This window comes from Doryrhamphus excisus, linkage group LG14 (assembly GCF_037039965.1).
Source record: "Doryrhamphus excisus strain RoL-2023G ecotype Guam linkage group LG14, RoL_Dexc_Guam_v1.1, whole genome shotgun sequence".
In the NCBI taxonomy this organism is placed as follows: domain Eukaryota; kingdom Metazoa; phylum Chordata; class Actinopteri; order Syngnathiformes; family Syngnathidae; genus Doryrhamphus; species Doryrhamphus excisus.
The window spans coordinates 17,665,961-17,693,477 of NC_136370.1; the positions used below are offsets into that span (position 1 = coordinate 17,665,961).

The 27,517-nt window shown below is 39.8% G+C and overlaps 5 protein-coding genes across 7 annotated transcripts in view; 4 read left to right on the forward strand and 1 right to left on the reverse strand.

Annotated features, from left to right (window-relative positions):
- Positions 1 to 4,822, forward strand: part of LOC131140537 (sushi domain-containing protein 4-like) — a 50,171-nt gene extending 45,349 nt beyond the window's left edge. For both annotated transcript variants that reach the window (XM_078796106.1, XM_058091049.2), the window contains 4 exons: positions 217 to 411; positions 525 to 657; positions 2,328 to 2,698; positions 3,570 to 4,822. In XM_078796106.1, coding sequence (XP_078652232.1) covers positions 217 to 411; positions 525 to 657; positions 2,328 to 2,698; positions 3,570 to 3,616 — 746 coding nt within the window. In that variant the 3' untranslated portion in view covers positions 3,617 to 4,822. The remainder of the gene's footprint in view (positions 1 to 216; positions 412 to 524; positions 658 to 2,327; positions 2,699 to 3,569) is intronic.
- Positions 4,823 to 5,130: 308 nt separating this feature from the next.
- On the reverse strand, positions 5,131 to 11,321 carry LOC131140347 (hepatic sodium/bile acid cotransporter-like). Its single transcript, XM_058090674.2, has 6 exons — positions 11,293 to 11,321; positions 7,814 to 8,271; positions 6,376 to 6,580; positions 6,032 to 6,210; positions 5,473 to 5,672; positions 5,131 to 5,402 (listed from the first exon to the last, which is right to left on the reverse strand). Exons 1-6 carry the CDS (start codon positions 11,296 to 11,298, stop codon positions 5,320 to 5,322), a joined length of 1,131 nt encoding a protein of 376 aa, XP_057946657.2. The 5' UTR covers positions 11,299 to 11,321; the 3' UTR covers positions 5,131 to 5,319.
- A 2,327-nt stretch (positions 11,322 to 13,648) lies between these two features.
- LOC131140186 (protein max-like) lies at positions 13,649 to 19,901 on the forward strand. 2 transcript variants are annotated; one of them, XM_058090379.2, is made up of 4 exons: positions 13,649 to 13,839; positions 16,359 to 16,466; positions 18,477 to 18,615; positions 18,698 to 19,901. In XM_058090379.2, the coding sequence occupies exons 1-4, from the start codon at positions 13,804 to 13,806 to the stop codon at positions 18,880 to 18,882; spliced, it is 468 nt and encodes a 155-aa protein (XP_057946362.2). In that variant the 5' UTR covers positions 13,649 to 13,803; the 3' UTR covers positions 18,883 to 19,901. The 2 variants fall into 2 exon arrangements, with proteins under 2 accessions (XP_057946362.2, XP_057946363.2); XM_058090380.2 differs by having other exon boundaries at positions 18,492 to 18,615.
- A 502-nt stretch (positions 19,902 to 20,403) lies between these two features.
- On the forward strand, positions 20,404 to 25,865 carry LOC131140309 (ras-related protein Rab-15-like). The gene is made up of 7 exons (XM_058090589.2): positions 20,404 to 20,628; positions 21,448 to 21,508; positions 21,837 to 21,897; positions 23,247 to 23,324; positions 23,436 to 23,525; positions 25,222 to 25,287; positions 25,368 to 25,865. The coding sequence occupies exons 1-7, from the start codon at positions 20,505 to 20,507 to the stop codon at positions 25,515 to 25,517; spliced, it is 630 nt and encodes a 209-aa protein (XP_057946572.2). The 5' UTR covers positions 20,404 to 20,504; the 3' UTR covers positions 25,518 to 25,865.
- Positions 25,866 to 26,127: 262 nt separating this feature from the next.
- On the forward strand, positions 26,128 to 27,413 carry gpx2 (glutathione peroxidase 2). Its single transcript, XM_058090065.2, has 2 exons — positions 26,128 to 26,532; positions 26,745 to 27,413. The coding sequence occupies exons 1-2, from the start codon at positions 26,311 to 26,313 to the stop codon at positions 27,096 to 27,098; spliced, it is 576 nt and encodes a 191-aa protein (XP_057946048.2). The 5' UTR covers positions 26,128 to 26,310; the 3' UTR covers positions 27,099 to 27,413.
- The last annotated feature ends 104 nt before the right edge of the window (positions 27,414 to 27,517 follow it).

Genomic DNA, 27,517 nt, shown 5'->3' on the forward strand with positions numbered 1-27,517 from the left:
CCGCACTAACATTAAACTTTCATATCAAGGCGGGGGCCTCAAACTAGCCGCGTGTTTGAGACCCCTGTTTTAGCACGACTTTAAACCTCGACCTTGAAAGTACGCTTGGCGGCATCAGTTTTACTGCCTTAGAACATTGATGGAATATGAATTAATGCTGACATTTTTATAAAGAAGGTTGTTTTTTTTTTTTTTTGTCTTTCTCGTCATTGACAGTATGCCAACCTCCATATCAGCCAGAGAATGGAGGTTACACGTGCCACCCCTCCCAATGTCGAAGACTTTCTCACGGCACCGTGATTGAGTATTTCTGCGATGAAGGCTACATTCTAAAGGGAGACTATAAATACCTGACTTGTCAGTATGGAAAGTGGGATGGGCTAATGCAGATAAGCTGCGTAATGGAGCAAGGTAACTATATTACATTTGCGTTAAATAACTTGTTTGACACATGTTTGACATAGATACATTTCTATTGAATTTGTATTGAGTTTGAATTTAATCTCCATTGTTTACCCCCACAGACCGGGGCGCTACCTTACCATTGGGAATGCCTGCTTTATCCATAGTGTCCTCCACAGCCAGCTCAGTGGCCCTCATCCTGCTCCTGGTGGTGCTCTTTGTTCTTCTGCAGCCAAAACTAAAGTCTTTCCATCGGTGAGTCTAACACTTTTTTTTATTATTATTATTATAATAGTTTTTTTCATGAAAAAAAAATGCATCTGGAATTGTGAAGTCAGTGTGGGTGTGATTGTTATATAAATTACCCTTCATTCATTCATTACTTAATGCAATTTCACATTTGGCTGCACCGTGGTTGAGTGGTTAGCGTGCAGACCTCACAGCTAGGAGACCTGGGTTCAATTCCACATTCGGCCATCTCTGTGTGGAGTCTGCATGTTCTCCCCGTGCATGCGTGGGCTTTCTCCGGGTACTCCGGTTTCCTCAAACCACAATCATGGCTGTGTGTTGAGTCATTTTCATTGGATAGTAACCCTATATTTTTTCTCCGGGTTCCAAAAACATGCTAGGTTAATTAGCGACTCCAAATTGTCCATAGGTATGAATGTGAGTGTGAATGGTTGTTTGTCTATATGTGCCCTGTGATTGGCTGGCCACCAGTCCAGGGTGTACCCCGCCTCTCGCCCCAAGACAGCTGGGATAGGCTCCAGCACCTCCCACAACCCCCGCGGTAGAAAATGAATGAATGAATGAGTTCTCCTCCTATTTTGTGTGGAAGTGGTAACTTTTTGGCTTCTTATTTTGTCTTTCCCAACCCTGGGCCATCTCTGTGTGGAGTTTGCATGTTCTCACCGTGCATGCGTGGGTTTTCTCCGGGTACTCCGGTTTCCTCCCACATTCCAAAAAAAACATGCTAGGTTAATTAGCGACTCCAAATTGTCCATAGGTATGAATGTGAGTGTGAATGGTTGTTTGTCTATATGTGCCCTGTGATTGGATGGCCACCAGTCCAGGGTGTACCCCGCCTCTCACCCGAAGAAAGCTGGGATAGGCTCCAGCATCCCCCGCGACCCTCGTGAGGAAAAAGCGGTACAAAATGAATGAAAAAAACAAATTTAAATATGGTTAGCACGCAGGCCTCACAGCTAGGATACCCGAGTTCAATTCCACCATCGGCTATCTCTGTGTGGAGTTCTCCGGTTTCCTCCCACATTCCAAAAACATGCTAGGTTAATTAGCGACTCCAAATTGTCCATAGGTATGAATGTGAGTGTGAATGGTTGTTTGTCTATATGTGCCCTGTGATTGGCTGGAGACTAGTTCAGGTTGTACCCCGCCTCTCGCCCCAAGACAGCTGGGATAGGCTCCAGCACGGCCACAACCCTCGTGAGGATCAGCGGTAGAAAATGAATGAATGTTTACAATCGGGCTGAGTGATTAGCGTGCAGGCCTCACAGCTAGAATACCAGAGTTCAATTCCACCATCGGCCATCTCTGTGTGGATTTTGCATGTTCTCCCCGTGCATGTGTGGGTTTTCTCCGGGTACTCCGGTTTCCTCCCACATTCCCAAAAACATGCTAGGTTAATTAGCGACTCCAAATTGTCCATAGGTATGAATGTGAGTGTGAATGGTTGTTTGTCTATATGTGCCCTGTGATTGGCTGGAGGCTAGTTCAGGGTGTACGAGGCAATTATAAAGTCAGTTTTTGGAAACTACACTTTTGTTGATAATACATCCACCTCACAGCTGTGTACATCTGACAGGTGTACCTTAGGCTGGCCGCAATAAAAGGCCACTTCAAACTGTGTCCAAAAGTGTCCAAACCAGACAGAAGTAATGGAATATGTCTTCTTTACCAACCAGGCGCGATCAGGGGGTGCCGCGCCAACCTGTGTCCATCATGGTGGAAGGAGTCCAGGTGAATCTGCCCTCCTACGAGGAGGCAGTCAGCGGCAACACGGGCTCGGCCTCAGCGCTCAACTCCGAGTCTCGTGTCCAGATTGTTCTGTCCGAAGGGCAGCAAGCTTCAACGCCAGAGGCCGGCCCCTCTCGCCCCGCCTCCCTCAAACATCTCCACTCAGAGATGGCCCTGGTCCACCCTTTGCCACTCTCGTCGTCCTCGTCACCCTCCTCATCTTCTAGCTGGACTCTAGACAACGCCGGCGCCGCTGCTTTGCCACCCGGTGACCATCACAGCCTCACTCTGCTAGACTCAGAGATGGACTGCTCTGACGGTGAGACACACATAATTCTCATAATTCCTTCATCACACATGTTGTCGGTCACTGTCACTTTTTCACTTTGTTTTTTTTTTGTGTGTTGTGCAGATTTTAAGATTCTCTTACTGGTTTTTAAATCTTGTTTATCACTGGCCTTTTAACGAAAACCCACGGTGAGGCAGCATTTAGCCCAGGGGTCTCAAACCTGCGGCCCGCGGGCCAAATGCGGGCCAACTTTTCTTATGTTTTTATCTTTTTACTCCTATTTTATGCTTTTAGTCTTTTAGGCTTTTAACTCCAGTGTTTCTTTACGGGGGGTCCTCCACACTGGGGGCTGTGTCGGGTCCGCTGAGGGGGTGCCGACACCCGGCCGGCTGGGGGGGGATGCCATCCCACACTCCTCCCAGTGTGGACTTGCCCCAAAGGTGCAGATTCTGGAAGATCGAGAAAGCTTTCTATGCAGGTTACGGTGTGAAGTTTCTGTATAGGTCTTATAACTAATAACTAATTATTAACTAATTAATTAATTTGAACTAATAACTCATTTTAACTAATATTTTTAAAATTTTCTTTTTTAGTCCTATTTTATGCTTTTAGTTTTTAGCTTTTAACTCCAGTGTTTCTTCACTGGGGGGGGTACTCCACACTGGGGGCTGTGTCGGGTCTACTGGGGGGGTGCCGTTCTGCCGGCTGGGGGTTCCTCCCTTTAATGTGGGGGTCCGTCTGTCTGTCGGAGTCGGGGGGCCCGGGTCCTCAGTGCCATGCCATGTCTCCCTACTGTGTGTGATTGTGTGATTGTGTGTGTTTGTGTTGCATGTCTTTGCAGGAAAAGTGCTATACAAATAAAGTTAATTTGATTTTTTTTTTCTGTGTGTGTCTTGTGCAGATATGCCACTGCTGAAGGAAACCGGAAACATGCAAGACCTTGGCTGATGCAGATAGACGCTATTGCTGTCGCGGGGGGGGGGGCCATGAACACACACATTAAAACGGTCACTCTGACCTTGCCAAAGCAGGAAGTGAATTTAAGGGATGAACAATATACAGCGCATAGACACGCCTCCTTTATTTGCATATTCATTCCCACACTCTTTACGTATGCATAATGCGCTTGGAATATCTACATGAGGGACTCGTGTTTTCGATGACTTGTACTTTAAACGCCAGTCATGCATGATGCTAAGCTCACAGCATCAAGTCATTATGAACAAAATAATAATGTATGCATTCATTATGAGTTGTGACCTTCCACTTAACACACACACACACACACATGCCCACTTTTCACCCCTTTCACACACTTGTCCCCGATGGCCTTATCTTCCCACTTCTATGCACACCCCCCCCCTCCCCACGGATAATAAGTTTTAAAAGCGAATGTCATGTAAACGCCTCCGCTGCTCGATACGACTTGTAGCTTTTTCACACATCATCACCTCAACCCACGGAAAATATTCTACTCTTTATTTTGTCTTTGGAAATGTGGAATTTAATTTATTGCGCTGTTGATCAGCCGCTTATGAAGTACTTAAAATAGCGTTTGTTTCACGCTGCGGGCACATTTGATGTGACACTTGAAGGTCTCGATGGTACAGTACACAAAATCACCGTGTACAGTTCAGTGTAATATTATGTTCTGTTTGCTTGTTCATTGAAATGACTGTTTATTTTTTTTTTGTTTGTTTGCTTGTTGCTTTGTGAACGTTGTTTTTCATATAATGTGAAGTTTTAAGGTAACTTTATTATGTAACATACATTTTTGAATTAAATATTATTTAAGATGTGACAACCGTTGACAGTTTTCTTTCTTTTGAATGTTGAGTGTGAATGGTTGTTTGAATGTTTGATGTTTGAACTACGTTAAAAAGCCATAGCATTTCAGTATGTGGAATCAAACTATGGAATGGATTGAGTAAGGACCTCCAACAATGCACAACGATGAGCCAATTCAAGAAACAATACAAGCAGTAAAAAAAAAAAAAAAACATAAAAAATAAAAATAATAATATAATAAAAAAAAGTATAATATTTTTTATAATAATAATTTTATATTAATAAAATTAATATATTAAATTTAAAAAAAAATTATACATTTATTAAAAAAACAACAAAAAAACAAACTAGCAGGAAAGCAGGAAGTGAACAAATGTAACAGTTATTGATTTTAAAAGTACCAGACGGACGGGTAGGATTTAATAGCTTTGCTTCTTCCTACTCCTTTTGGACATGTGGAACTGTGAACTGATTATGGGAAGTAAACTGGGATAGGCTCCAGCACCCACCACGACCCTTGTGAGGATCAGCGTTAGAAAATGAATGTTTACTTTGAATTAGGTACACCTGTAAAAGTTAATAGAAGTATAAAATAGCCTTTTCAAATGTCATAATATTCAGTTTCTGTTGAGTTCATCTTTCCAGGTCACTAGTGCATGTGAGTGATAGGAAGAAAAGCTCTGACTCACTCGTTGGTTTGTTGGACTTTTATTTTTCAGACTTTTTTCCCTTCTATTCAGGCCACCTTTTTGAGAGTGTCAATAAAAACAACTTCCTGTTGTAAGTGGAAAACAAACATTAAAAAAAAATACAAATACTTTCACGATATATTGTAGCACTCGTACGTGCATGAGTCCCAAGTGTCATGTTCGGTTATTTGCCTCCAAACCTCCCGGACAGTCTGTTTTTTTCTCCTCATCTTGTTGAACAAACACATTCTTGCCATCTGTAAAGTTGTAAATGTTAAATAAAACTAAAATAAAACAAAAATAAAACCACACAACTGCGATATTTACCCTCGTCGGATGTCTTGAATATTTGGTAAGATCTGAAGCACACGGTCAACAGGAGAGCCTCGGCACACTGGAACATGTAGTACAGCAAAGGGAAGAGAAACATGGGTCCGATGACCTCTGGGGGAAAGGCGACCTTCAGGATGGCCACACAGAGGTGAATGTTCTGACATCCTGTTTCCACTGAGATGGTCCTGCTGCATCTAGATATTCACAAAAAAAGCGAAATACATAGGTATACTCACTCTATTCCTTCATCACACATGTTGTCGGTCACTGTCACTTTGTCACTTTTTTTGTGTGTGTTGTGCGATTTTAAGATTCTCTTACTGGTTTTTAAATCTTGTTTATCACTGGTCTTTTAAGGAAAACCCACGGTGAGGCAGCATTTAGCGCAGGGGTCTCAAACCTGCGGCCCGCCGGCCAAATGCAGCCCGTGAGATGCTACTTTGAGGCCCCCCACCTTGATACCAAAGTTCAATGTTGAAATGACAGCTTAAAGCTGTGTGCACACCGGACACAACATTAGGTACACGCGTGAGTAGAGATGTTCCCAACTTACTTTGAGCTGAGTCTGCATATGGCGGACATGACATATCCCAGCATGAAACCAATAAGGGGCATCAGAGCCGCCACAGTCAGAACATCAACGGTGAGGATCATCCACAGAATGTCTTTGACCGCCATGCCGGACAAGGAGAACAGGACCACGCTGGAAATGATCATTGTGCCTAAACCAGACTTTTGGCAAAATCACACAGAACATTTTTTTGTCATCATATTGCAACACCGAATTCAAGACAAAATCGGGGGAAAACTACACACATGGGTTTAATTTGTGGAGCGCTTCCTGTTACTCAGTAGATAAACATCTTGTGGAAAATCTTGATGGAGAAATATATTTACCTTCAAGACCAGAGGTGTATATTTAGGTCTGTAGTGATTGATAGCAATGCCCATGGCGCAGGGTACCAAGGTGAAGGCGAGAGCCGTAATGATGCCCACGTAAGGCACCGCGTTCTCCAGGCCGCTGAAGCCTTGACAGTAGATTAAGAGCAGCAAGGGCATCAGTCCCAGAGCTGCAATGCAGGAGCATGTGGTCATCACTATGCTTGAAGAAGGGAAAAAAACACTATTTTATTACAGGATGAGGTCAGAATATCCGTCCATTTATTTTTTATTATACATATAGACAAACAACCATTCACACTCACATTCATACCTATGGACAATTTGGAGTCGCTAATTAACCTAGCATGTTTTTGGAATGTGGGAGGAAACCGGAGTACCCGGAGAAAACCCACGCATGCACGGGGGAGAACATGCAAACTCCACACAGATATTCCCGAGAGTGGAATTGAACTCGGGTCTCCTAACTGCAAGGCCAGCGTGCGAACCACTAGTACGCCTTGCAGCCTTGATATCGATTATTCATTCATTCATTTTCTACCGCTTATCCTCACGAGGGTCGTGGGGGTGCTGGAGCCTATCCCAGCTGTCTTCACCCTGGACTGGTGGCCAGCCAATCACAGGGCACATATAGACAAACAACCATTCACACTCACATTCATACCTATGGACAATTTGGAGTCGCTAATTAACCTAGCATGTTTTTGGAATGTGGGAGGAAACCGGAGTACCAGGAGAAAACCCACGCATGCACGGGGAGAACATGCAAACTCCACACAGAGATGGCCGAGGGTGGAATTGAACTCGGGTCTCCTAGCTGTGGGGTCTGCGCGCTAACCACTCAACCACCGTGCAGCCCCAAAATTCATCTGTTTTTCAAAATATTAGTGAAGGGCTGCACGGCGGTCGAGTGGTTAGCGCATAGACCACACAGCTAGGAGACCAGTGTTCAATTCCACCCTCGGCCATCTCTGTGTGGAGTTTCCTCCCACATTCCAAAAACATGCTAGGTTAATTAGCGACTCCAAATTGTCCATAGGTATGAATGTGAGTGTGAATGGTTGTTTGTCTATATGTGCCCTGTGATTGGCTGGCCACCAGTCCAGGGTGTACCCCGCCTCTCGCCCGAAGACAGCTGGGATAGGCTCCAGCACCCCTTGTGACCCTCATGAGGATAAGCATTAGAAAATGAATTAATAATATTATAAAACAACTGGTAGTTCACAATTAATTACTTCCTTTATTATACCATTATCTTCAAATTTGTCCATAAAATTGTCCGTAAGTGACAGGAAGAAAACCTCGTCGACACCCATTTATTTCCATACATTCATAAATCTCTAGATCTTTTGCCTTTTTTGTTCTGTAACAATGTTGTGGTTTATTGTTTTTTGGTATTTATTAATGCACCACCATTGTAAGGAACGTTCCTTACCTGAGGTTCATGTCCCCCTTGAGGGCCAAGGTGAAGATATTGGATAGGTTTCCTCCTGGACAGCAGCCACAGATGAGCACCGTCACGGCCTTGATGGAATCCATCTTCAGTAATTTAGCAAGACAGAACGCCGTCAAGGGCATGATGCCAAACTGGGCCACGATGGCGATGGCTACTCCTTTCGGTCGCAGCAAATGGTTCCTTATTTTGGAGATCTCCATGGTGCATCCCAGAGATATCATGGTGATGAAGAGAAGAAGGATGGACAGGATGTTGATGGCTTTGTTGAGGGGAGAAGATACGTTCAGAACCCCCGTGCTCCCGTTCCCGGACATATTTACTCCATTGTAGAGGATGCTGATTCCCTTGTAGACGTCGGTCACGTTCATGGTGGAGTACTGAGTATCTGAGTACTTCTTATACTTCTTATACTTCTTATACTTGGGCGTGGTCTTCACCTGACACACAAAGAAAACTTTAGTATTCCTGAAATTAGTATTCCAGAATACACATTTTTAAATTACCATCAATGGTAAATATTAAAACATGTGATAAAAACAGTAAAACCTCACCTCTCATATGAGCAGGCTACATCAATTCATGCTAAAAGACCAGATAGGACAGCTCTCATATAGTCATCTCGACAAGGGCTGTTTTATCTGGTGTTTTGGTATGAAGTAGTCCTAGTCCCAGAATGTCCTATCTAGTATTTGAGCATCAACTGGATGAGGAAATGGATGAGGAAAGACAAGATAGGACAGCCCTAGTCTGACAGGACTAGATAGGAGCTGTCCTATCTGGTCTTTTGGTATGAACTAGTCAGGCTAGAATGTCCTATCTAGTATTTGAGCATCAACTGGATGAGGAAATGGATGAGGAAAGACTAGATAGGACAGCCCTAGTCTGACAGGACTAGATAGGAGCTGTCCTATCTGGTGTTTCGGTATGAACTAGTCAGGCTAGAATGTCCTATCTAGTATTTCAGCATCAACTGATGATACCTGATGAACTGAAAAAGCCTGCTTAGATGAGGAAAGACTAGATAGGACAGCACTAGTCTGACAGGACTAGGTAGGAGCTGTCCTATCTGGTGTTTCGGTATGAACTAGTCAGGCTAGAATGTCCTATCTAGTATTTGAACATCAACTGATGATGCCTGATGAACTGAAAAAGCCTGCTTAGATGAGGAAAGACTAGATAGGACAGCCCTAGTCTGACAGGACTAAATAGGAGCTGTCCTATCTGGTGTTTTGTGATGAACTAGTCAGGCTAGAATGTCCTATCTAGTATTTGAGCATCAACTGATGATGCCTGATGAACTGAAAAAGCCTACTTAGATGAGGAAAGACTAGATAGGACAGCCCTAGTCTGACAGGACTAGATAGGAGCTGTCCTATCTGGTGTTTCGTGATGAACTAGTCAGGCTAGAATGTCCTATCTAGTATTTGAACATCAACTGATGATGCCTGATGAACTGAAAAAGCCTGCTTAGATGAGGAAAGACTAGATAGGACAGCCCTAGTCTGACAGGACTAGATAGGAGCTGTCCTATCTGGTGTTTCAGTATGAACTCGTCAGGCTAGAATGTCCGATCTAGTATTTGAACATCAACTGATGATGCCTGATGAACTGAAAAAGCCTACTTAGATGAGGAAAGACTAGATAGGACAGCACTAGTCTGACAGGACTAAATAGGAGCTGTCCTATCTGGTGTTTCGTGATGAACTAGTCAGGCTAGAATGTCCTATCTAGTATTTGAACATCAACTGATGATGCCTGATGAACTGAAAAAGCCTGCTTAGATGAGGAAAGACTAGATAGGACAGCCCTAGTCTGACAGGACTAGATAGGAGCTGTCCTATCTGGTGTTTCGGTATGAACTAGTCAGGCTAGAATGTCCGATCTAGTATTTGAACATCAACTGATGATGCCTGATGAACTGAAAAAGCCTGCTTAGATGAGGAAAGACTAGATAGGACAGCCCTAGTCTGACAGGACTAGGTAGGAGCTGTCCTATCTAGTGGTTAAGCCTAGCAGACTTTGACTTTATACTGAAAGACTAGATAGGACAGCTAGTCTTGTCAGACAGGGGCATCTTGTCAGACAAGGGCTGTCCTATCTAGTCGTTAAGCCTCTCATCCGAGCAGACTGTGGTTTTCAAAGACTGGATCTAGTCATCTAGACAAGGGCTGTTTTATCTGGTGTTTTGGTATGAACTAGTCCTAGTCCTAGAATGTCCTATCTAGTATTTGAACATCAACTGGATGAGGAAATGGATGAGGAAAGACTAGATAGGACAGCCCTCATCTGACAGGACTAGATAGGAGATGTCCTATCTAGTGGTTAAGCCTTTCATCCGAGCAGACTTTGACTTTCTGCTGAAAGACTAGATAGGACAGCTAGTCTTCTCAGACAGGGGCATCTTGTCAGGCAAGGGCTGTCCTATCTAGTGGTTAAGCCTCTCATCCGAGCAGACTGTGGTTTTCAAAGACTGGATCTAGTCATCTAGACAAGGGCTGTTCTATCTGGTGTTTTGGTATGAACTAGTCCTAGTCCTAGAATGTCCTATCTAGTATTTGAACATCAACTGATGATACCTGATGAACTGACAAAGCTTGCTTGGATGAGGAAAGACTAGATAGGACAGCCCTAGTCTGACAGGACTAGATAGGAGCTGTCCTATCTAGCTAAATTGTAGTGTTACTACCCCAACCTTCCATAAGTGGGTCAAAAATGACCCGGTCAGGTTGTTTTCTTGAAATATCTTTGTAATGAATTTTTTTTATCATTTCATATTCCAGGCATTTTTCAAAAATAATATTTTTGATATCATGCCGTTCACATTTTTAACTTCCCTTTATGCAACACACAATGGATCCTCACGTTTTCTATTGTTGTACGGGGTCATTTTCTTTTTCAAAAATGGGAAAAAAAGTGAAAAATGAAGATGTTTCTAACATGAAATAATTCTTGTGTGGTCCTAAATATAATACTAAATATCATACAAGTGATTATTCTTAACCAAAATTGCATAATTGTCATAAATTGTCATTGATTCTAGTATGGGTATATTTTTGAGCCACTTATGGAAGAGTGTAGGTTCCAGTCACTCGTTCATTTAAGGGTTAAACTGGTGGAGGAAAACTGGTTAGACGACAATGACAATAAAAACAATAATTTTGATCATAATTTGGGATTAGAACACCATAAAATTCCATTATGTATTAGAAATATTGATATGAGTATTTATAGGTTCCCACAGAAAGAGTAAAATAAGTACAAAATAAAAATTAATAAGTCAAAAAAATAAACAAAAAATACTTTCCCTTTTCTAAATATTAGTACCATTTATCACTGGTAACCTTACACACATACACATACACAATATAGATGCTACTATATAAGTCTGAATAATATTTGTATTTCAAATAATATGATAATAATAATAATACGTTAGTATTAGATCCAGACTTTCTTACCTTCATTCCAGGCAAACTTCAAACTTTTCATCCCTCCTTTTCTTTTTGTGGCCGGACCCCCCCAAGCCCTCCTCCCTCGTCCGTCACGTGACACCATGGCAACACGAAGGCTGAGTTGCGGACTCCAAAGGAACACTACCTTCCCTGGAACTCTGTGTCATACACAGCTGCTTTGCTGTTTCTGCAAATAATTCCAAGATTTATTTATTTTTTTGAGCTACTAACAGGAAGTTGTCCTCATCTACAGTGTGTTCTTGCCTCCATTCCCCAATTAATAAGAGGACTCCAGTGGAACAATGGCGGTAGTGGGCATTGTGTAAAGAATGTGGTTTGTGCTTTGTACACAGAAAGAGGCGATTTATGCATTTTGGGGCTACTGGAGGTGCACACAGAGGCCCAGTTAATGTTATGCAACCAGGCAGTTAATTCACTTCAGCTGTCAGTTATTGGACTTGGCAGAAGAGATCCTGTTTTCGTTAACAAACACATTAGTTAGCATTCACATGTGTGCCCTAAAGAGCTCCAACGTGATGGTTGCCTAATCTCTGCCGGCATGGCGGAGATTAGGGCCACATTAAAAGGGACCACAATGGAGAATGAATGTCAAACTTTCCATTTGAGAAAAAGAAAAAAGAGGCCGCACGGTGAAGGAGTGGTTAGCATGGTGGCAACACAGTCAGGAGATCGGTTTCGATTCTCCGCTTGGGAAGAGTTTGCATGTTCTCCCCGATGCCCTTCCCTTGTGTAAAATAAGTAAACAAACTAAAATAAACTGTGGAGTGGCACCTCCATTGCTGGAAAAACCAAGGAAGAGAAATACCGTATCAATATTTATCTTCAGTAAAAAATAAAAATAAAAAAAATAAAATATATAAATATTTTTAAATATGTATAAAATATATATTTTTAAATATTTATGTATATATTTATTTTTTATTTTTACTGAAGATAGATATTGATATTTAAATATATATATAATATATATAATGTTTATTATATATAATATATATGTATATTTTTTACTGAAGCTAGATATTGATACAGAAAAGAAATACTGTATCAATATCTATCTTCAGTAAAAAAACATATATATATATATATTTTAATATATATAAAATACAGATTTAAAAAAAATATATAGTATATATATTTATTTTTACTGAAGATAGATATTGATATTTAAATATATATAATATATATTATATATGTCATATATAATATATACGTTTGACTGAAGATAGATATTGATACAGAAGAGAAATACTGTATCAATATCTATCCTCAATTAAAAAATATATGTTTATATATATATATATTTTTAATATATATAAAATATAGATTTTTTTAAAAAGAATATATATTTTTATTTTTACTGAAGATAGATATTTAAATCTATATAATATATATAAGATATATTATATATAATATATATGTATATTTTTGACTGAAGATAGATATTGATACAGAAGAGAAATACTGTATCAATATCTATCTTCAGTAAAAAAAATAGATATATATAATATATATTCAAATATATATATATATTTATATAATTTATATTTATACAATAGCAGTGGTGGGCATATTCAATGCTATATTTAATATTTAATGACATATTTAAATATATATTATATATATATATATATTTTTTTACTGAAGATAGATATTGATACAGTATTTCTCTTCCTATATTTTCTTTTTTTATTATATCCAAATCATGTATTGTTGTTGTGTAAATCACTCAGTGGAAAAGTAATATTTGTGATATTCATCGCATGTCCATATTAGCCCCACACATGACACTTACAGTGTATATTATGTAATGCGATTGTGCTATATGCAATATGTGATGAACTGAAACTGCTATTTGAAGGTCCTGTGGAGCCATGCATGGTGAGTGGGGGAGGGCGGTCAAAGTGAGCAGGGCCACCATCTGTCCTCATAATCATATACTGACAGAAGAGTCTGGTTATATGTTGTTATTGCATCAAACAACCCAGATTTGCCTTTATTTGACTGAATTTGTTGTAACACCGCAGGGTCATGACATCCAATGCAAAAAACACATCAATCTTTGACATTGCGCACGACTATTTCGCGAAAATGTATCATCCGAATGTATATAAGATGGATTTAGTAGTAATTAAAGCTTCTAGAGTTGTTGCATTTGTAGTTTATATGCGGTTATATGAGGATAACGTGTATCCATCAAAAGGGCAATGTCAAACCCAACCGGTTGTGGGTAATGTAGTTTTACTGCTCGACACAGTGACTTACGAGTGACGGCTGTGTGTTCGGGTATTTACTACATTACCCACAACTCCGTGCGCTGTCTGCGCATGCGGTATATATGTTTTCCAATCCATGTGTAGGCGAATCACGTGTGAAGAAACCGTTGCTCGTCATGTCTCTGCTGTAAGCAGAGCTTTCGCGCAAGACTTTATTTGCCTCCGCTCAGCTTTGTTTTGACAGCTGCTTGTTTTCTTTTCCGCATTACCCCTTTACCGAAGAATGAGCGAAAACGATGACATCGAAGTCGACAGCGATGTATGTGCCTCAGTTTCCCCCCCTTAGAAAGCAGCTAGCCAGTCTGTTAGCTTAACAGCAACTTTGTAGCTGTAGCCCACTTGAGCTACCCCGAGCTTGCTAGCAGGTTAACACGTAGTATATTCCAACAAACACAGCAAAAAAAAAAACTCTGAAAGATGTTTCTTTCAGTTGTAAATGTTGGGTGTTCTATAAAAAAAAATAAGGACATTATCTGATAAAGTGGTGGCGTCGACTTGGTGCTTTTAAATATCCTTGAATGTGGTCGTTCTCGTCGTAGTACATAGCCAACTGTTTAAATATCGTGTTGTTGCTCTTAGTGTAGCTATTTTACTGGTATTTAGCTTAGTTTAGATTATATTACGTGTATACAAAATATTTATTATAGAACCACATATATTTAACACTTGGTGGGACAGTATATGCACAACAACTAAGCTTTTCCAGCAAGGTCAGCTAATATGAGAGGTTTCAATTTTATGCTTCAAACTGTCAATCTTTGCTTAATCAATTGGAATAACAATATTTGAATTAATACGCAAGGACTAATATTGCTACATTACCATTAAAAATATTCCTATTGTGTCAAATGGTGGTAAATTGGTGCAGAATATTGCTTTAATTCATGAGTACATAAATGCGGATTTGTATACTATAATGCTATGACATCACTGCTGCTGTGATGATTTAATGTAATTATTGCTATCATTCCTTGAACCACCCTTTTTACGGCATTTAATAGCAATATTTGCAAAGTTTGCTAAAATTATTAAAATTTAATGCATGTTTAAAAAAAAAAAACACAATACTTAATATATGTAATATTAATCATGCCACATCCTCAATCTGGTTATTTCTCTGAGCCGTGCATTCCCCTCCCCCCCACTTGTTTTAGCTCCTGCTCATAAAGCCACACACTGCTTGCAGGCTTGTCAAGCCTTCATCTGCTAATGTGATTTTCAGGCTTATTTTTGCACACCTTAACACAATAAACAGATCACGTGCGGTTTTAAGCAGCTCCGAAAGTTAAATAAACACAACTTCAGTATGTCACCGTGCACAAAGTCGACATTTGCATATTGTATTATATTCCGTTGGATGCAAAAAAATAGAATCGCGGTAAATCATTGGTCTGCTTGTGCATTTTGTCCTAATGGGAAACTTTTGCAAATCAGTAATGTGTCATGAAAAGGAATATGTTACCCTAAAGCTATATGGAGCGTTTCATCAAAAAAATAAATACGCCGGAACATCATGTTCCCAATGATGATGTTTGGTGTTACATGGTCTCCAGACTGGGAACAGTTTTCTTCTGGTCTGTGATTCTTATCTTGGTTTGCATCGTGCTCGGTAAAATGAGTCTAAATTAGAGATGTTTATTGATTTACATTGTACTGATCAAAATTTTTTTTTAATAATGTAACAGAATCCCTGAATGCCCTCAACTCCTGTTTCTATGTCAGTGTTTTATTGGGGAGGATTCAATGTCGGCATTCATTCACTTCCTGTTCCAAGATCACAAACTAGTGGAATCAATGCTGCTGGATGCAGCCAAATAGTGCACTCCATTTTGCCTCAATCACTTCCAGAAACACTCAACAATTCCAATTCATAAGTAAACAACATAACACATAATTTGCATATTTGGCCATTATGCAAAAAAGCTGAACTATTTTCAAAAACATACATTTTCTAACTTAGTGTTTGTGTGTAGAACTTAGCATTTTAGTTTAGTGGGTAAGCAAGCTGCGTTGAGTGGGAAGCCGGCGGTCTTGCGTGTTCAGTGACGGTAGCGCTCTTTTAAATCGGCTGTATCGCCATGGTAACTTTGGCTAACCTCATAGTCCGTTTGGGACCGGGTTATGTCCACGCTTTCGTCTTAAAACGGGCGACGAAAGTGCCACTGCTTCACTGTTTAATCATTTATTGAGAACCAATGAGGTTCACGAGAGGACATGAAAAAAATATTAAAAAAATTCCTGATAATATTATCCATCTATAAGCGAAATAGATTTTCAGCTGAAGGAATACGCTAGATATGCTCATGCAAGCACCAGAAGTAAACTGGAAATGACTAATTGATGTTAGCCGATGGAAATGTCACAGGGGTACTTGCGTGAGTACTCAGCCCATTATAGTCTTCTAATATTACAATATTTACTGGACGAATAAACATTCCCATGGCATCAGTCCAAACACTTTATTATGAAAAGGATACGGCACACGCAAACACTGTCACCTAGTGGTCACATGACATATAGCAGTTTAAAATACTGTACTTCCTGAAAGTCGTTACTCCAAATTATTTATTTTTGCATATTTGTGTATGATGTGTGCGTGAGGTAGAGTGCATAAGTTGCACCAAATGTAAACGTCCTGCCCAACCCCCAAATCAGGAGAAAAAGTGTAGGCCACCACTGGTTTTTGCTAGTTGATGTCAAACCACATTCAGCTTACACAAGGAATATGTTGGAAATTCTTTCCCCCCGAATGAAGTAACTTTGCCTTGTCGTTAACAGGCAGACAAGCGAGCACATCACAATGCTCTGGAGCGAAAACGCAGGGACCACATTAAAGACAGCTTTCACAGTTTACGAGACTCTGTGCCTGCACTGCAAGGAGAAAAGGTGAGGAGCAAAAATGTAGATTTTTCCAAATACTGTGTATTTGTTCTGTATATTCTCAAACGAACATGCACACACAGGAATCCAATAACAAGAAGCAGTAGAAACACAGAGCCACACCAAGGTCAATAGACTGTTAATACATGTAAATATGCAACACAGCTCGATGTTTTGTACAGAAGACTTGCAGTGGTAGGACACGCTGCACCTTTAGTGGGCCTTGGACTTTAACTAGAGTTTTCCAAAAGCTATTCTCTCAGGGATAAACAGGAAGTGTTTGGTCTAAATTGTTTCACATCAAATGAGTGTCATGATTTCCGGCCATTCTGTGAACGTGACATGAGTCGGCCGATAGTAGCCTGTTGTGTTTTAGCACAATGAGGGGATCGGTCACGTGGTAATAACATCCGCGGATTGACTTTACAGTACAATCTTTATCATTAAAGATGGTCGCAGGAGTCAAGCGATTGGTATAATGTGGCCAATGTTCTACCATATCTTACTTATTGTGTGGAAATATGGGCTAATAACTATAAAAGCAATCTTCACTCGCTAAATGTACTGCAAAAAAGGTCAGTAAGGATAATTCATAATGGCGCCTACAGAGAACATACTAACTCCTTATTTCTAAAATCACAAATACTTCAACTTGCTGATATAGTTCATCTTCAAACAGCTAAAATAATGCATAAGGCAAAAAATAACCAATTAGCTAAAAATGTCATCCAATACTTCTCTACAAGAGAGGAGAAATATGATCTTAGGGAAGAAGTACATTTGAAACACTTCTATGCTAGGACTATGTTAAAAAGCCATAGCATTTCAGTATGTGGAATCAAACTATGGAATGGATTGAGTAAGGACCTCAAACAATGCACAACAATGAGCCAATTCAAGAAACAATACAAGCAGTTGATGTTTGCTAAATACAAGGATGAAGAGTCTTGAACCAGTCATGATGTGATATATATATATATATCACTATATTGACACTTACTATGGTAACCATTATGTCATTGGATGCTCATATCACCTCGTACTTCGGTACGTGACAAAAAATTAAAAAACAATAAAACAAACAAAAAAAAAACCTTAAACTATGTTAGGAAAGCAGGAAGTGAATAAATATAACAGTTACTGATTGTAAAAGTACCAGATGGAGGGGTAGGATTTAATAAGCTTTGCTTCTTCCTACTCCTTTTGGACATGTGGAACTGTGAACTGATTATGTGATGCATTCAATTGTAATCTGATGCACGTTCAAATGAAATAAAACCATCAAAAATATATATATATATATAAAAATTATTTATTTTTTAAAATCTTTAATTTAAAAAAAATATTTAAAAAATAAAATAAAAAAACTTAAATTATATTAGAAAGCAGGAAGTGAACAAATGTAACAGTTACTGATTGTAAAAGTACCAGATGGAGGGGTAGGATTTCCTGCTTTCTAAATTGTATTAGAAAGCAGGAAGTGAACAAATACAACAGTTACTGATTGTAAAAGTACCAGATGGAGGGGTAGGATTTAATAAGCTTTGCTTCTTCCTACTCCTTTTGGACATGTGGAACTGTGAACTGATTATGGGATGCATTCAATTGTAATCTGATGCATGTTCAAATGAAATTATACCATGACCATATTGAACGTGTAGTGTATTCTTCAGTTGGGTGCCCAGTTGACCTAGTTTTGTGTCTATGGACCAAAATTAAGTTTTTAATTCGTTTTTGGGTGCTTTTTCTGCTTTTCTTTGTCATTAAGCCGAAAAAAAAACATCTATTCTTACTGGCTACTTTATTATGACAATATGGATAGGAAAAAAAGTTGATAATGTCAACTAAACTGTACTGCTTGATGAAAAAATGTGGTCATGATGGAAGATTTTGAGATTTTGAGGTTAGATATGACAGTTTTGTGACAAAGTATACCTAATCAATTGGTGGATGATGTTTTTGTGTTGTTGCCACTGTATCACTGCGACATGGATCACTGAAATTATCTGCTGACAGAACTCTGTTAAACAGGCTTCCCGAGCGCAGATTCTCGACAAAGCCACCGAGTACATCCAGTACATGAGACGAAAAAACCACACCCACCAGCAAGACATCGATGACTTAAAGAAGCAGAACGCACTGCTGGAGCAGCAGGGTATGTACAATATTTCAACTCAACCCCGGTAAAAAATGCGATACGTTGGTGCTGCCTTGCTTAATGATCTTGCTCGTTGTAGTTCGTGCTCTGGAGAAGGCCAAGGGGAACAATCAGCTCCAGACCAACTACTCCTCCGACAGCAGCTTGTACACCAACCGCAAAGGGAGTGCAGTGTCTGCGTTCGATGGCGGCTCCGACTCCAGTTCGGAATCAGAGCCCGAGGAGCCGCCCAACAGGAAGAGGTTGCGCGTGGAGCCTAGCTAGATTCTCCTACAGACTTTTTTTTTTTTTTGTTTATTTTTGCCCACCAGCCTGAAACTCCTCTACTCCTCTTAGCTGCGTGCACTCAGCCCTCTGCCTTCTTCTTACGTCAGTCGGGAAGCACGGCGGAGACTGTGTGAGAGAGGTGCTACATTGTGTATAAAAATGCTTCTATCTTCCTAAGCATCCTATCACACCGCTCCTTGTGTCCCGGCGTGCACCACCTTCCCCTCCTCCCCACCCAAAGTGAGGCAGCTCTGCAGTTTTGAAGGACTCGACGCTTTTCAGACCCTCACAGTGACATTCTCTAACGAATGCGGTGATGAAAAGGTATGAGGCGTTGAGTCAGACAACCTCTGCAAATTCGTGGGAGGAAAAAAAATAGCAATTGGAAATAGTTTACCTTTTTAATATTGATACTTTTTTCAGAAGAATGTGATGTCATGCAAAATGTGACTCCCCTTATTCAATGTAGGTGGCTAAAGTTTTGCATTTTGTGCTTTGAAAATGTTTTGTGTAATCAAATAAATCCCATTTATTTATAGTGAAGCATCGAAATTGATGTCAAATATGTTTGGCTTGAGATTTCCTTCCCCCATCCCCACACCCAACACCCAACAAGTTCATCTATTTATTTTTTTCCTCTATTTTTACTATCTGACAAAATGAGAGTATAAAAAAAAAACACCTAATCGATACTGAATGTTACACAATGCAGTTAACTTTATTTTTATGAACTATGACTATTGGTTCAGTGTCTGGTATATAATCTAATCCTAAATGGTGTCAGTTTTGCTATAAAAAAAAACCCTTCCCTGGGGATAAAAAATATTTGCCTGTACTGGGAATGTTTCTTTATTTTTTTTCCTTTTCTGAGAGGTAAACAACTAGTGTGTATGTAATCAATATTTGTTTGTTCCATTCCATGGAAATTACAGGTATGTTGTACATACTGCCAACGGGTGTCTTGCAAGTTAAGACATACCTTTATTATGAGACTATAAATAAAACCTTTATCCTTATTGGATGTGTTTCTGGTTGCATGTTTTTGTGTTCAATTTGCGAATGGAATGACACTTTAAATTAATTGCTATTTATAGAAAGAGTTAAGGAAGTGTGACTTGCTTTTTACAAAATAAAATAAAGCAAAATGAGCTTTGACATACAGCAGGATTAGGTGAAAGTACAGTATTTAAAGTTGCCATTGTTACCTTTGTGAGGGTGGATGTATACAAATTGATCATTTGACTAAAACAGATAACATTTGACAAAAGTTGTCCTAACTAACCTCAGCAGGATGCAAGCATGCTTGCTTTGGAGCCTTCAAAGACCCTCGGAATATTGATGAAAGCCGGGATTAATAAAAAAAAAGAACTGGCATATTACTAAAATAATCAACTTTATTATTTATACAGTATGATTGTATTAACATACCTGGTCATAAAATCATACACACTGCTATTAACATACATCTTGATGTTACCGGTAGGTTCTATGAAGCTGCTATTTCCGAGTTGCAGTAAATCTAGCACGAGTCAACCCGCCTAATTAGTCAATACATCAGGTGAACGCTAACATGGAAGAGTCTTTCCCTCTCAGTTTAAAGTTCTTTTAAACACTCCGCCATGGCTAAACAGTATGACATCCTATTCCGAATTCTCTTGCTCGGAGATTCAGGTGTAGGAAAGACTTGTATGCTGCGTCGCTTCACGGACAAAGAGTTCGACTACGGACATATCTCCACCATCGGTAAGGAATGACGAAGCCATTCGACTACTTTGACGTCACTACGATAAAACATCACTTGCCGGATTTCAAGACAACTAAACATTTAAACGCCAATTATTTGTAGACCTTTTTCATTATGGGTGTTATTTTTGACTTCACATTTATCGTGTAGAAGTATATTTACTCTGGTTTTGGAGTGGCAAAAGCAGCCATACTTGTTAACCCGGCAGGTTTGGTCATGACCGCCTGGGGCCACCAAGTCAACAAAGTCGACCTAGGCTTAAATATTGTTGTATTCATTGAGAAACAAACAATGAAACATTCTACAAGAAGCATATTAAATGTATTCTAGTGATGGGGTATATAGATATGATAAAAAAAACCGATCAAATACGAAAATAGTTTCCGTAGGACCCCAAAGAAACCTATGTAGTTTTCAGAACATACAGTTTATAGCCCAAAACTGCAATTATTCACTATATTGGTACATTTAAATAGAAGAAAATTAAATTATTACTGTATTATTTTCTTCTAATATGTTATCTTTTATGGTGTAAACCTACGGAAATGGCGTCTGTTTGTGTGTGTGTGTAAAGCACTTAAAGTGTAGTTTCAATAATAGGTCGCACGTCGCCTGTTCTCGCGAGACCTTTCAATTTCTTCAGACCTCGTGACACACCTAATCAGCATATCGTTAGCTAGGTGCTATGTTTTTGTTACATTTGTTTGTGTAACACCCATAAAATGCACACAAAGCCCAAGTCGTCCACAATTTGGACATATATAATGAGTATCCTTGACTTCATCTGTGTTTTTGTTTGTTTGTTGTGATTCATTTAGGTGTCGATTTTAAAATGAAGACACTGGAAATAGACGGCATCAAGGTGCGAGTACAAATATGGTGAGAAAACAGAATTTCTTGATATTCTCTGTATTATTACATTTTATTTGTCATGACGTGTGTGTGTGGGCTGCACGGTGGGAAGTGGTTAGCGCGCAGCTCTCACAGCTAGAAGACCAGGGTTCAATTCCACCCTCGGCATGTTCCCCCCTTGCATGCGTGGGTTTTCTCCTAAAAATTCCCAAAAACATGCTAGGTTAATTGACAACTCCAAATTGTCCATAGGTATGAATATGAGTGTGAATGGTTGTTTGTCTATATGTGCCCTGTGATTGGCTGGCAACCAGTCCAGAATGAATGACGTGTGTATGATCTCTCTTGGTTTCAGGGACACAGCCGGTCAGGAACGCTATCAGACGATTACCAAACAGTACTACAGACGCGCACAGGTAACTTGAATGATTCATATTACCTCTGCCAAGGAAGCTAGTGTAGTTCACAAGTTTATAGGTGTGTTGTTATAGGAATGTATAACAACAAAAACATCAAATGGAAGTCCTCAAGGGAACAAATGGCTACATGAATGATCACCTGACAAAGCACCACGTTGACATTCTAAGAAACTTCCAGTATCAGAATCGCCTTTCAGAATAAGTAAAATGTAGATTTGGAATACAGGAAGTGAACAAATATGTAACATTTCTATGCATGTTGGAAATAAACCAAACCATTAAATTGTCATTATCAAAATACATTGCAGTAACTGGTTAGTCTGAGATATAACATTAAGCCATAATAATTAATCGCTATGCGTTTTGTATTTTAACATCGTATAGAAATTATTTTACCATCTGATGGTTACGAGTTATTTTCCAATTTTCGGCTTTCTCACAAGAACCAAACACTAAACAATTTTGCCATTTCCCCCCTTTTTTATTTTTGTGAAGCTGCTACGCATCCCATGAAATTCCAAAGCATCTCACTTGCTGATTAAATTTGCATGTAGATTCTGATTTTTAAAAAAAATTATATTTGTATTAATATTTCCAAATTCTATCATATGCAGAAAGTTGAATTTATGATACTTTTTTGCTGAACTACTTTTTACGACTCTTGGAAGAGCTTTGAGAAATGCGTCAAGGGAGAATTAATTACATTTGAGGGAATGCAGGATTTTTAAAAAATATTAATATCTCCATAAGTAATGCATAAAATATTCAATGACAAAATCATCTGATGGTTACGCGAGTTATTTTCCAATTTTCTACTCGCCGCAGTTTGTCTGCTTTCTCTAACCAATTTTGCCATCTCCCCCATTTTTTTTTATTTTTGTGAAGCTGCTACGCATCCCATGAAGTTCCACAGTATGTCACTTCCTGATTAAATTTGCATGTAGATTCTGATTTTTTAAAAATTTATATTTGTATTAATATTTCCAAATTATATCATATGTAGAAAGTAGAATTTATGATTTTTTATGAATTTACTACTTTTTTGCTAAACTACTTTTTACGACTCTTGGAAGAGCTTTGAGAAATGCGCCAAGGGAGAATTATTTACATTTGAGGGAATGCAGGAATTTTTTAAATATTAATATCTCCATAAATAATGCATGAAATATTAAATGACAAAATTCAGAAATATGCAGGGGGTGGGTATCTATGAATATGTAATACTGCAGTATATAGTTAGCATTGTTATGCCTTTGGAGGAGTTCTACAGAGTAACGCTTGTTGAAATATGGAAATATTCCTACAATTGATAACCTCATACAGTATGTGTGTCAATCTCTTTGTAGGGTATCATCTTCGTTTATGACATCACAAATGAGACCTCCTTTCAGCACATCGTAAAGTGGGCCAGCGACGTGGATGAGGTAAGCCAATAAGAATTGTAAAGTACATTTTAAATGTATTAAAAAAAGTACACCTCCTACATACATCCTACTTCCTAACTACTAAGTACTACTTTTCCACTGTTGTCATAGTATGCTCCAGACAAGGTGCAGAGGATCCTAGTAGGGAACAAATCAGACGAGGAGCCCAGGAGGCGAGTGACAAAGGAAGACGGAAGCAAAGTAGGTAGATTTATTTTCTTCATGGGGCTCTCCTTTCCAAAGGTTAGAATCCATAGAAAATCCATATAGCTTCTTTTGCGATTACAATACATATCAAGATTTCATATCAATTCCCACAGCTACGCCGATGATATTCATGTATACATTTCTACCACCTCCATCGACTCCAACATCTACTCCACCCTCACCAACTGCTTAACTGATACCAAAACTTGGATGGAACATAATTTTCGTAAACTTAACTTAGTGACAAAACAGATATTATCATCATCGGTTCTAAAAACATCACAACACCCACCCGTAACTTCTATCTTCAATTTAACAGCCCCACCCTCACTCCATCCCCGCTCATCCGCAACCTTGGTATCCTCCTGGACCCCACCCACCCTTTCATTTGAACCCCACATCAAACAATTAACTCGGACTACAGCGGTAGAAAACGAATGAACATTATTCCAACCGTAAAATATGGCGGTGGTAGTGTGATGGTCTGAGTCTGTTTTGCTGCATCAGGACCTGGAAGACTCACTGTGATAAATGGAACCATGAATTATTGTTAATATGCAAATATGGGCTGCACGGTGGACGAGTGGTTAGCGCGTAGACCTCACAGCTAGGAGACCAGGGTTCTCCGAGTTTGCATGTTCTCCGCCGTGCAAGCGTGGGTTTTCTCCGGGTACTCCGGTTTCCTCCCACATTCCAAAAAACATGCTAGGTTAATTAGCGACTCCAAATTGTCCATAGGTATGAATGTGAGTGTGAATGGTTGTTTGTCTATATGTGCCCTGTGATTGGCTGGCCACCAGTCCAGGGTGTACCCCGCCTCTCACCTGAAGACAGTCGGTGATGACCGTCGTGAGGATAAGCGTTAGAAAATGAATGAACATTATTCCAACAGTAAAATATGGTGGTGGTAGTGTGATGGTCTGGGACTGTTTTGCTGCATCAGGGCCTGGAAGACTCACTGTGACAAATGGAACCATTAATTATTGTTAATATGCAAATATGGGTTAGCGCGTAGACCTCACAGCTAGGATAACCAGGGTTCAATTCCACCCTTGGCCATCTCTGTGTGGAGTTTGCGTGTTCTCCGCCGTGCATGCGTGGGTTTTCTCCGGGTACTCCGGTTTCCTCTCACATTCCAAAAACATGCTAGGTTAATTAGCGACTCCAAATTGTCCATAGGTATGAATGTGAGTGTGAATGGTTGTTTGTCTATATGTGCCCTGTGATTGGCTGGCCAGAAAATGAATGAATGTTTTCCTAGAGGGGCTGCATGGTGGACGAGTGGTTAGCGCACAGGCCTCACAGCTAAAAAACCCAAGTTCAATTCCACCCTCGGCCATCTCCGTGTGGAGTTTGAATGTTCTCCTCGTCATTCCCCGTTACCTCCCACATTCCAAAAACATGCTAGGTTAATTAGCGACTCCAAATTATCCATAGGTATGAATGTGAGTGTGAATGGTTGTTTGTCTATATGTGCCCTGTGATTGGCTGGCCACCAGTCCACGGTGTACCCCGCCTCTCGCCCAAAGACAGCTGGGATAGGCTCCAGCACCCTCGTGAGGAAAAAGCGGTAGAAAATGAATGAATGAATGAATAAGATACAGTATTTTTTGGCATGTCAATCATAATAGAACCATATCAAACCAGGTTACTTAACACTAAAAATGTGTTCATTTGTAACCACACATAGCTCGCTGAAAGGTACGGAATGGACTTCTTTGAGACCAGCGCATCCACCAGCAACAACATTGATGAGGTAAAAAAAATTAAAAAATGTGAAAAAAGTGGGCACACATACTAAAAAATAAATATGACGTATTTGTATGTCATTTTCAGTCTTTCACTCGTGTGACCGAACTGGTGCTGCAGGCTCACAAGAGAGACGTGGACAACCTTTTGGGATCGCTGGATGATTATTTAAACAAGGCCGGTCTGGAGGAAAGCAGTCAAGATAATAACAGCATTCAGAGGGTCTGTGGATGTTAACCAGAATCTTTTTTTAAATCAACATTTCCTCCGTTTTAACTTTCTTTGCTGCTCATTTGATGGGTTTCACTTGGTAGTGTAACGCATTCACCACCACCACCTACCAACAGAGGGCAGTAGTGTTCCACATACTGGTTCACTGTCGCTAATCCCCATTAAGCTTATTCATTGCCCATTAACTTATAATGTATTGTTGGGGTGGAAATAGAGTCAGAGGAAGAAGATAAATTATTTAAACTATGAAACTGGAGGTTTCACTTGTTTATGGCATTAATTTGATCCTACTTGCGTTAATTATATTTCTGACTGCAGTACGTTTGTATTTAACATGTCATTAAATGACCCCCTTTTTTGGCCTGAATTATATTTTAACTTGACTCAAAAAGAAATGTATTATGGTGACCAAAATAAATGTGACGTTAAAAAAGTAATGAACCAATGGAGAGTGTGATCAGGTTTCGTTGAGGTCTCGTTTTCATCAACATGTTGAAATTTTCATGACTGATGCCATGTTGTTGGAGACGGCTAATTTTCTTTTTACGCGCTTTTTTTAAGATGTGCATTCATGCAACTTTTTAAAAAAGATGTAAACGCTCAACTATAAATTTCAATGCATGGAAAACCAAGTGGTTTGTACAGCATAAACTGTCGTATGTGTGTATCAGTTTTCCCGCAGAGCCATTTCTAACCACCCCCAAGTAGCAGCCCCTCCTCCTCCTCTACCTCCACTCTCCAGGTACTGCCTTACCCGAACGTCCGACCTCCCTGCAGCGTCCTTTCTCTGCTCCTGACGATGACGTTTATCGCCAAGACCTTCTACGACCTGAAGGCCGCCACGTTAGAGGGCGACCCGGTGGACTTCAACGTGTTCCGAGGGCGAGTGGTGTTGATAGAGAATGTGGCCTCGCTCTGAGGCACCGCCAGCCAGGACTTCAGCCAGCTCAACCATCTCCAGAGCAAGTACCCACATCGGCTGGTGGTCCTGGCCTTCCCCTGTAACCAGTTTGGATATCAGGTCAGTCCTACAGGGTGCTTTGTTGTAGCCTGACAAGCTTGAACTATAGAATTCACCAGAGCTTTGCAGTAGATGTTAGTTTACCCTCAATAAACCGTAGCTTTTTAGTGGTGACAGCACTCATGCAGACTGATGTTGCCCTATAATAACATGGCTGACACTATGCATTGAAAAATTCATAACAAAATAAATGCTTATGTATTTTTCTCCAGGAGAATTGCACCAATAACGAGATCCTCAGTTCACTCCAACACGTGCGTCCGGGCGGAGGATTCCAACCCAACTTCACCATCTTTGAAAAATGTGACGTGAACGGAGCGAACACGCATCCTGTCTTTGCCTATCTCAAAGACAAACTCCCATATCCTGAAGACGACCCCAACTCCCTCATGGAGGATCCCAAATTTCTGGTTTGGAGTCCCGTCAACAGGACGGATGTCTCGTGGAACTTTGAGAAATTCCTAATAGCACCCGAGGGAGAGCCATTTAAAAGATACAGCAAAAGGTTCTCCACCATTGACGTAGAGCCCGATATTCAAAGATTATTAAAGCTAACCAAAACATAAGAATAATGGCTTTTTAATTCACACATTTAAGTCTTATTTCATGAGGGTGATATTTTGAAATGCAATAGTTATATCATCTGAAGCTCCATAAGTGCTTAAAAGTAGTGGATGCATCAAGTCAACTGTGTTATACATTTATCTGGCCACAAGATGGGGCTGTACGCTTTATTAAACATCGATACAAATGCTGTAATGCTTATTTTGCATTAACATTCACCTCACACAAGCTTGCCTGTACTAATAAAGTTCTCGAAAATTGTTGAAAAAAATGACATAATACATGTTTTACAAAACTATTGGAATATATGAAATTGAATTTAAAAAATGCCTGTGTTGCTAACGGTATTAAACTATACTTGTTGGTCACAACATGAGCATGGCTGCACAATCTCATAGCATTCATTCATTCAAGTACACAG

Bases quoted from the DNA above. Each gene is read 5' to 3' on its own strand.
- LOC131140347 (XM_058090674.2), bottom strand. The intron at 5,673-6,031 runs GTAAGTTGGGAA...GTGAATATCTAG, and splicing joins ATATGCAGACTCAGCTCAAA to ATGCAGCAGGACCATCTCAG. The intron at 5,403-5,472 runs GTAAATATCGCA...ACAACTTTACAG, and splicing joins ATTCAAGACATCCGACGAGG to ATGGCAAGAATGTGTTTGTT.
- LOC131140186 (XM_058090379.2), top strand. From the start codon at position 13,804: ATGAGCGAAAACGATGACATCGAAGTCGACAGCGAT. The intron at 13,840-16,358 runs GTATGTGCCTCA...TGTCGTTAACAG, and splicing joins ACATCGAAGTCGACAGCGAT to GCAGACAAGCGAGCACATCA. The intron at 18,616-18,697 runs GTATGTACAATA...TGCTCGTTGTAG, and splicing joins CGCACTGCTGGAGCAGCAGG to TTCGTGCTCTGGAGAAGGCC.
- LOC131140309 (XM_058090589.2), top strand. From the start codon at position 20,505: ATGGCTAAACAGTATGACATCCTATTCCGAATTCTCTTGCTCGGAGAT. The intron at 21,898-23,246 runs GTAACTTGAATG...ATCTCTTTGTAG, and splicing joins AGTACTACAGACGCGCACAG to GGTATCATCTTCGTTTATGA. The intron at 23,325-23,435 runs GTAAGCCAATAA...CTGTTGTCATAG, and splicing joins GGGCCAGCGACGTGGATGAG to TATGCTCCAGACAAGGTGCA.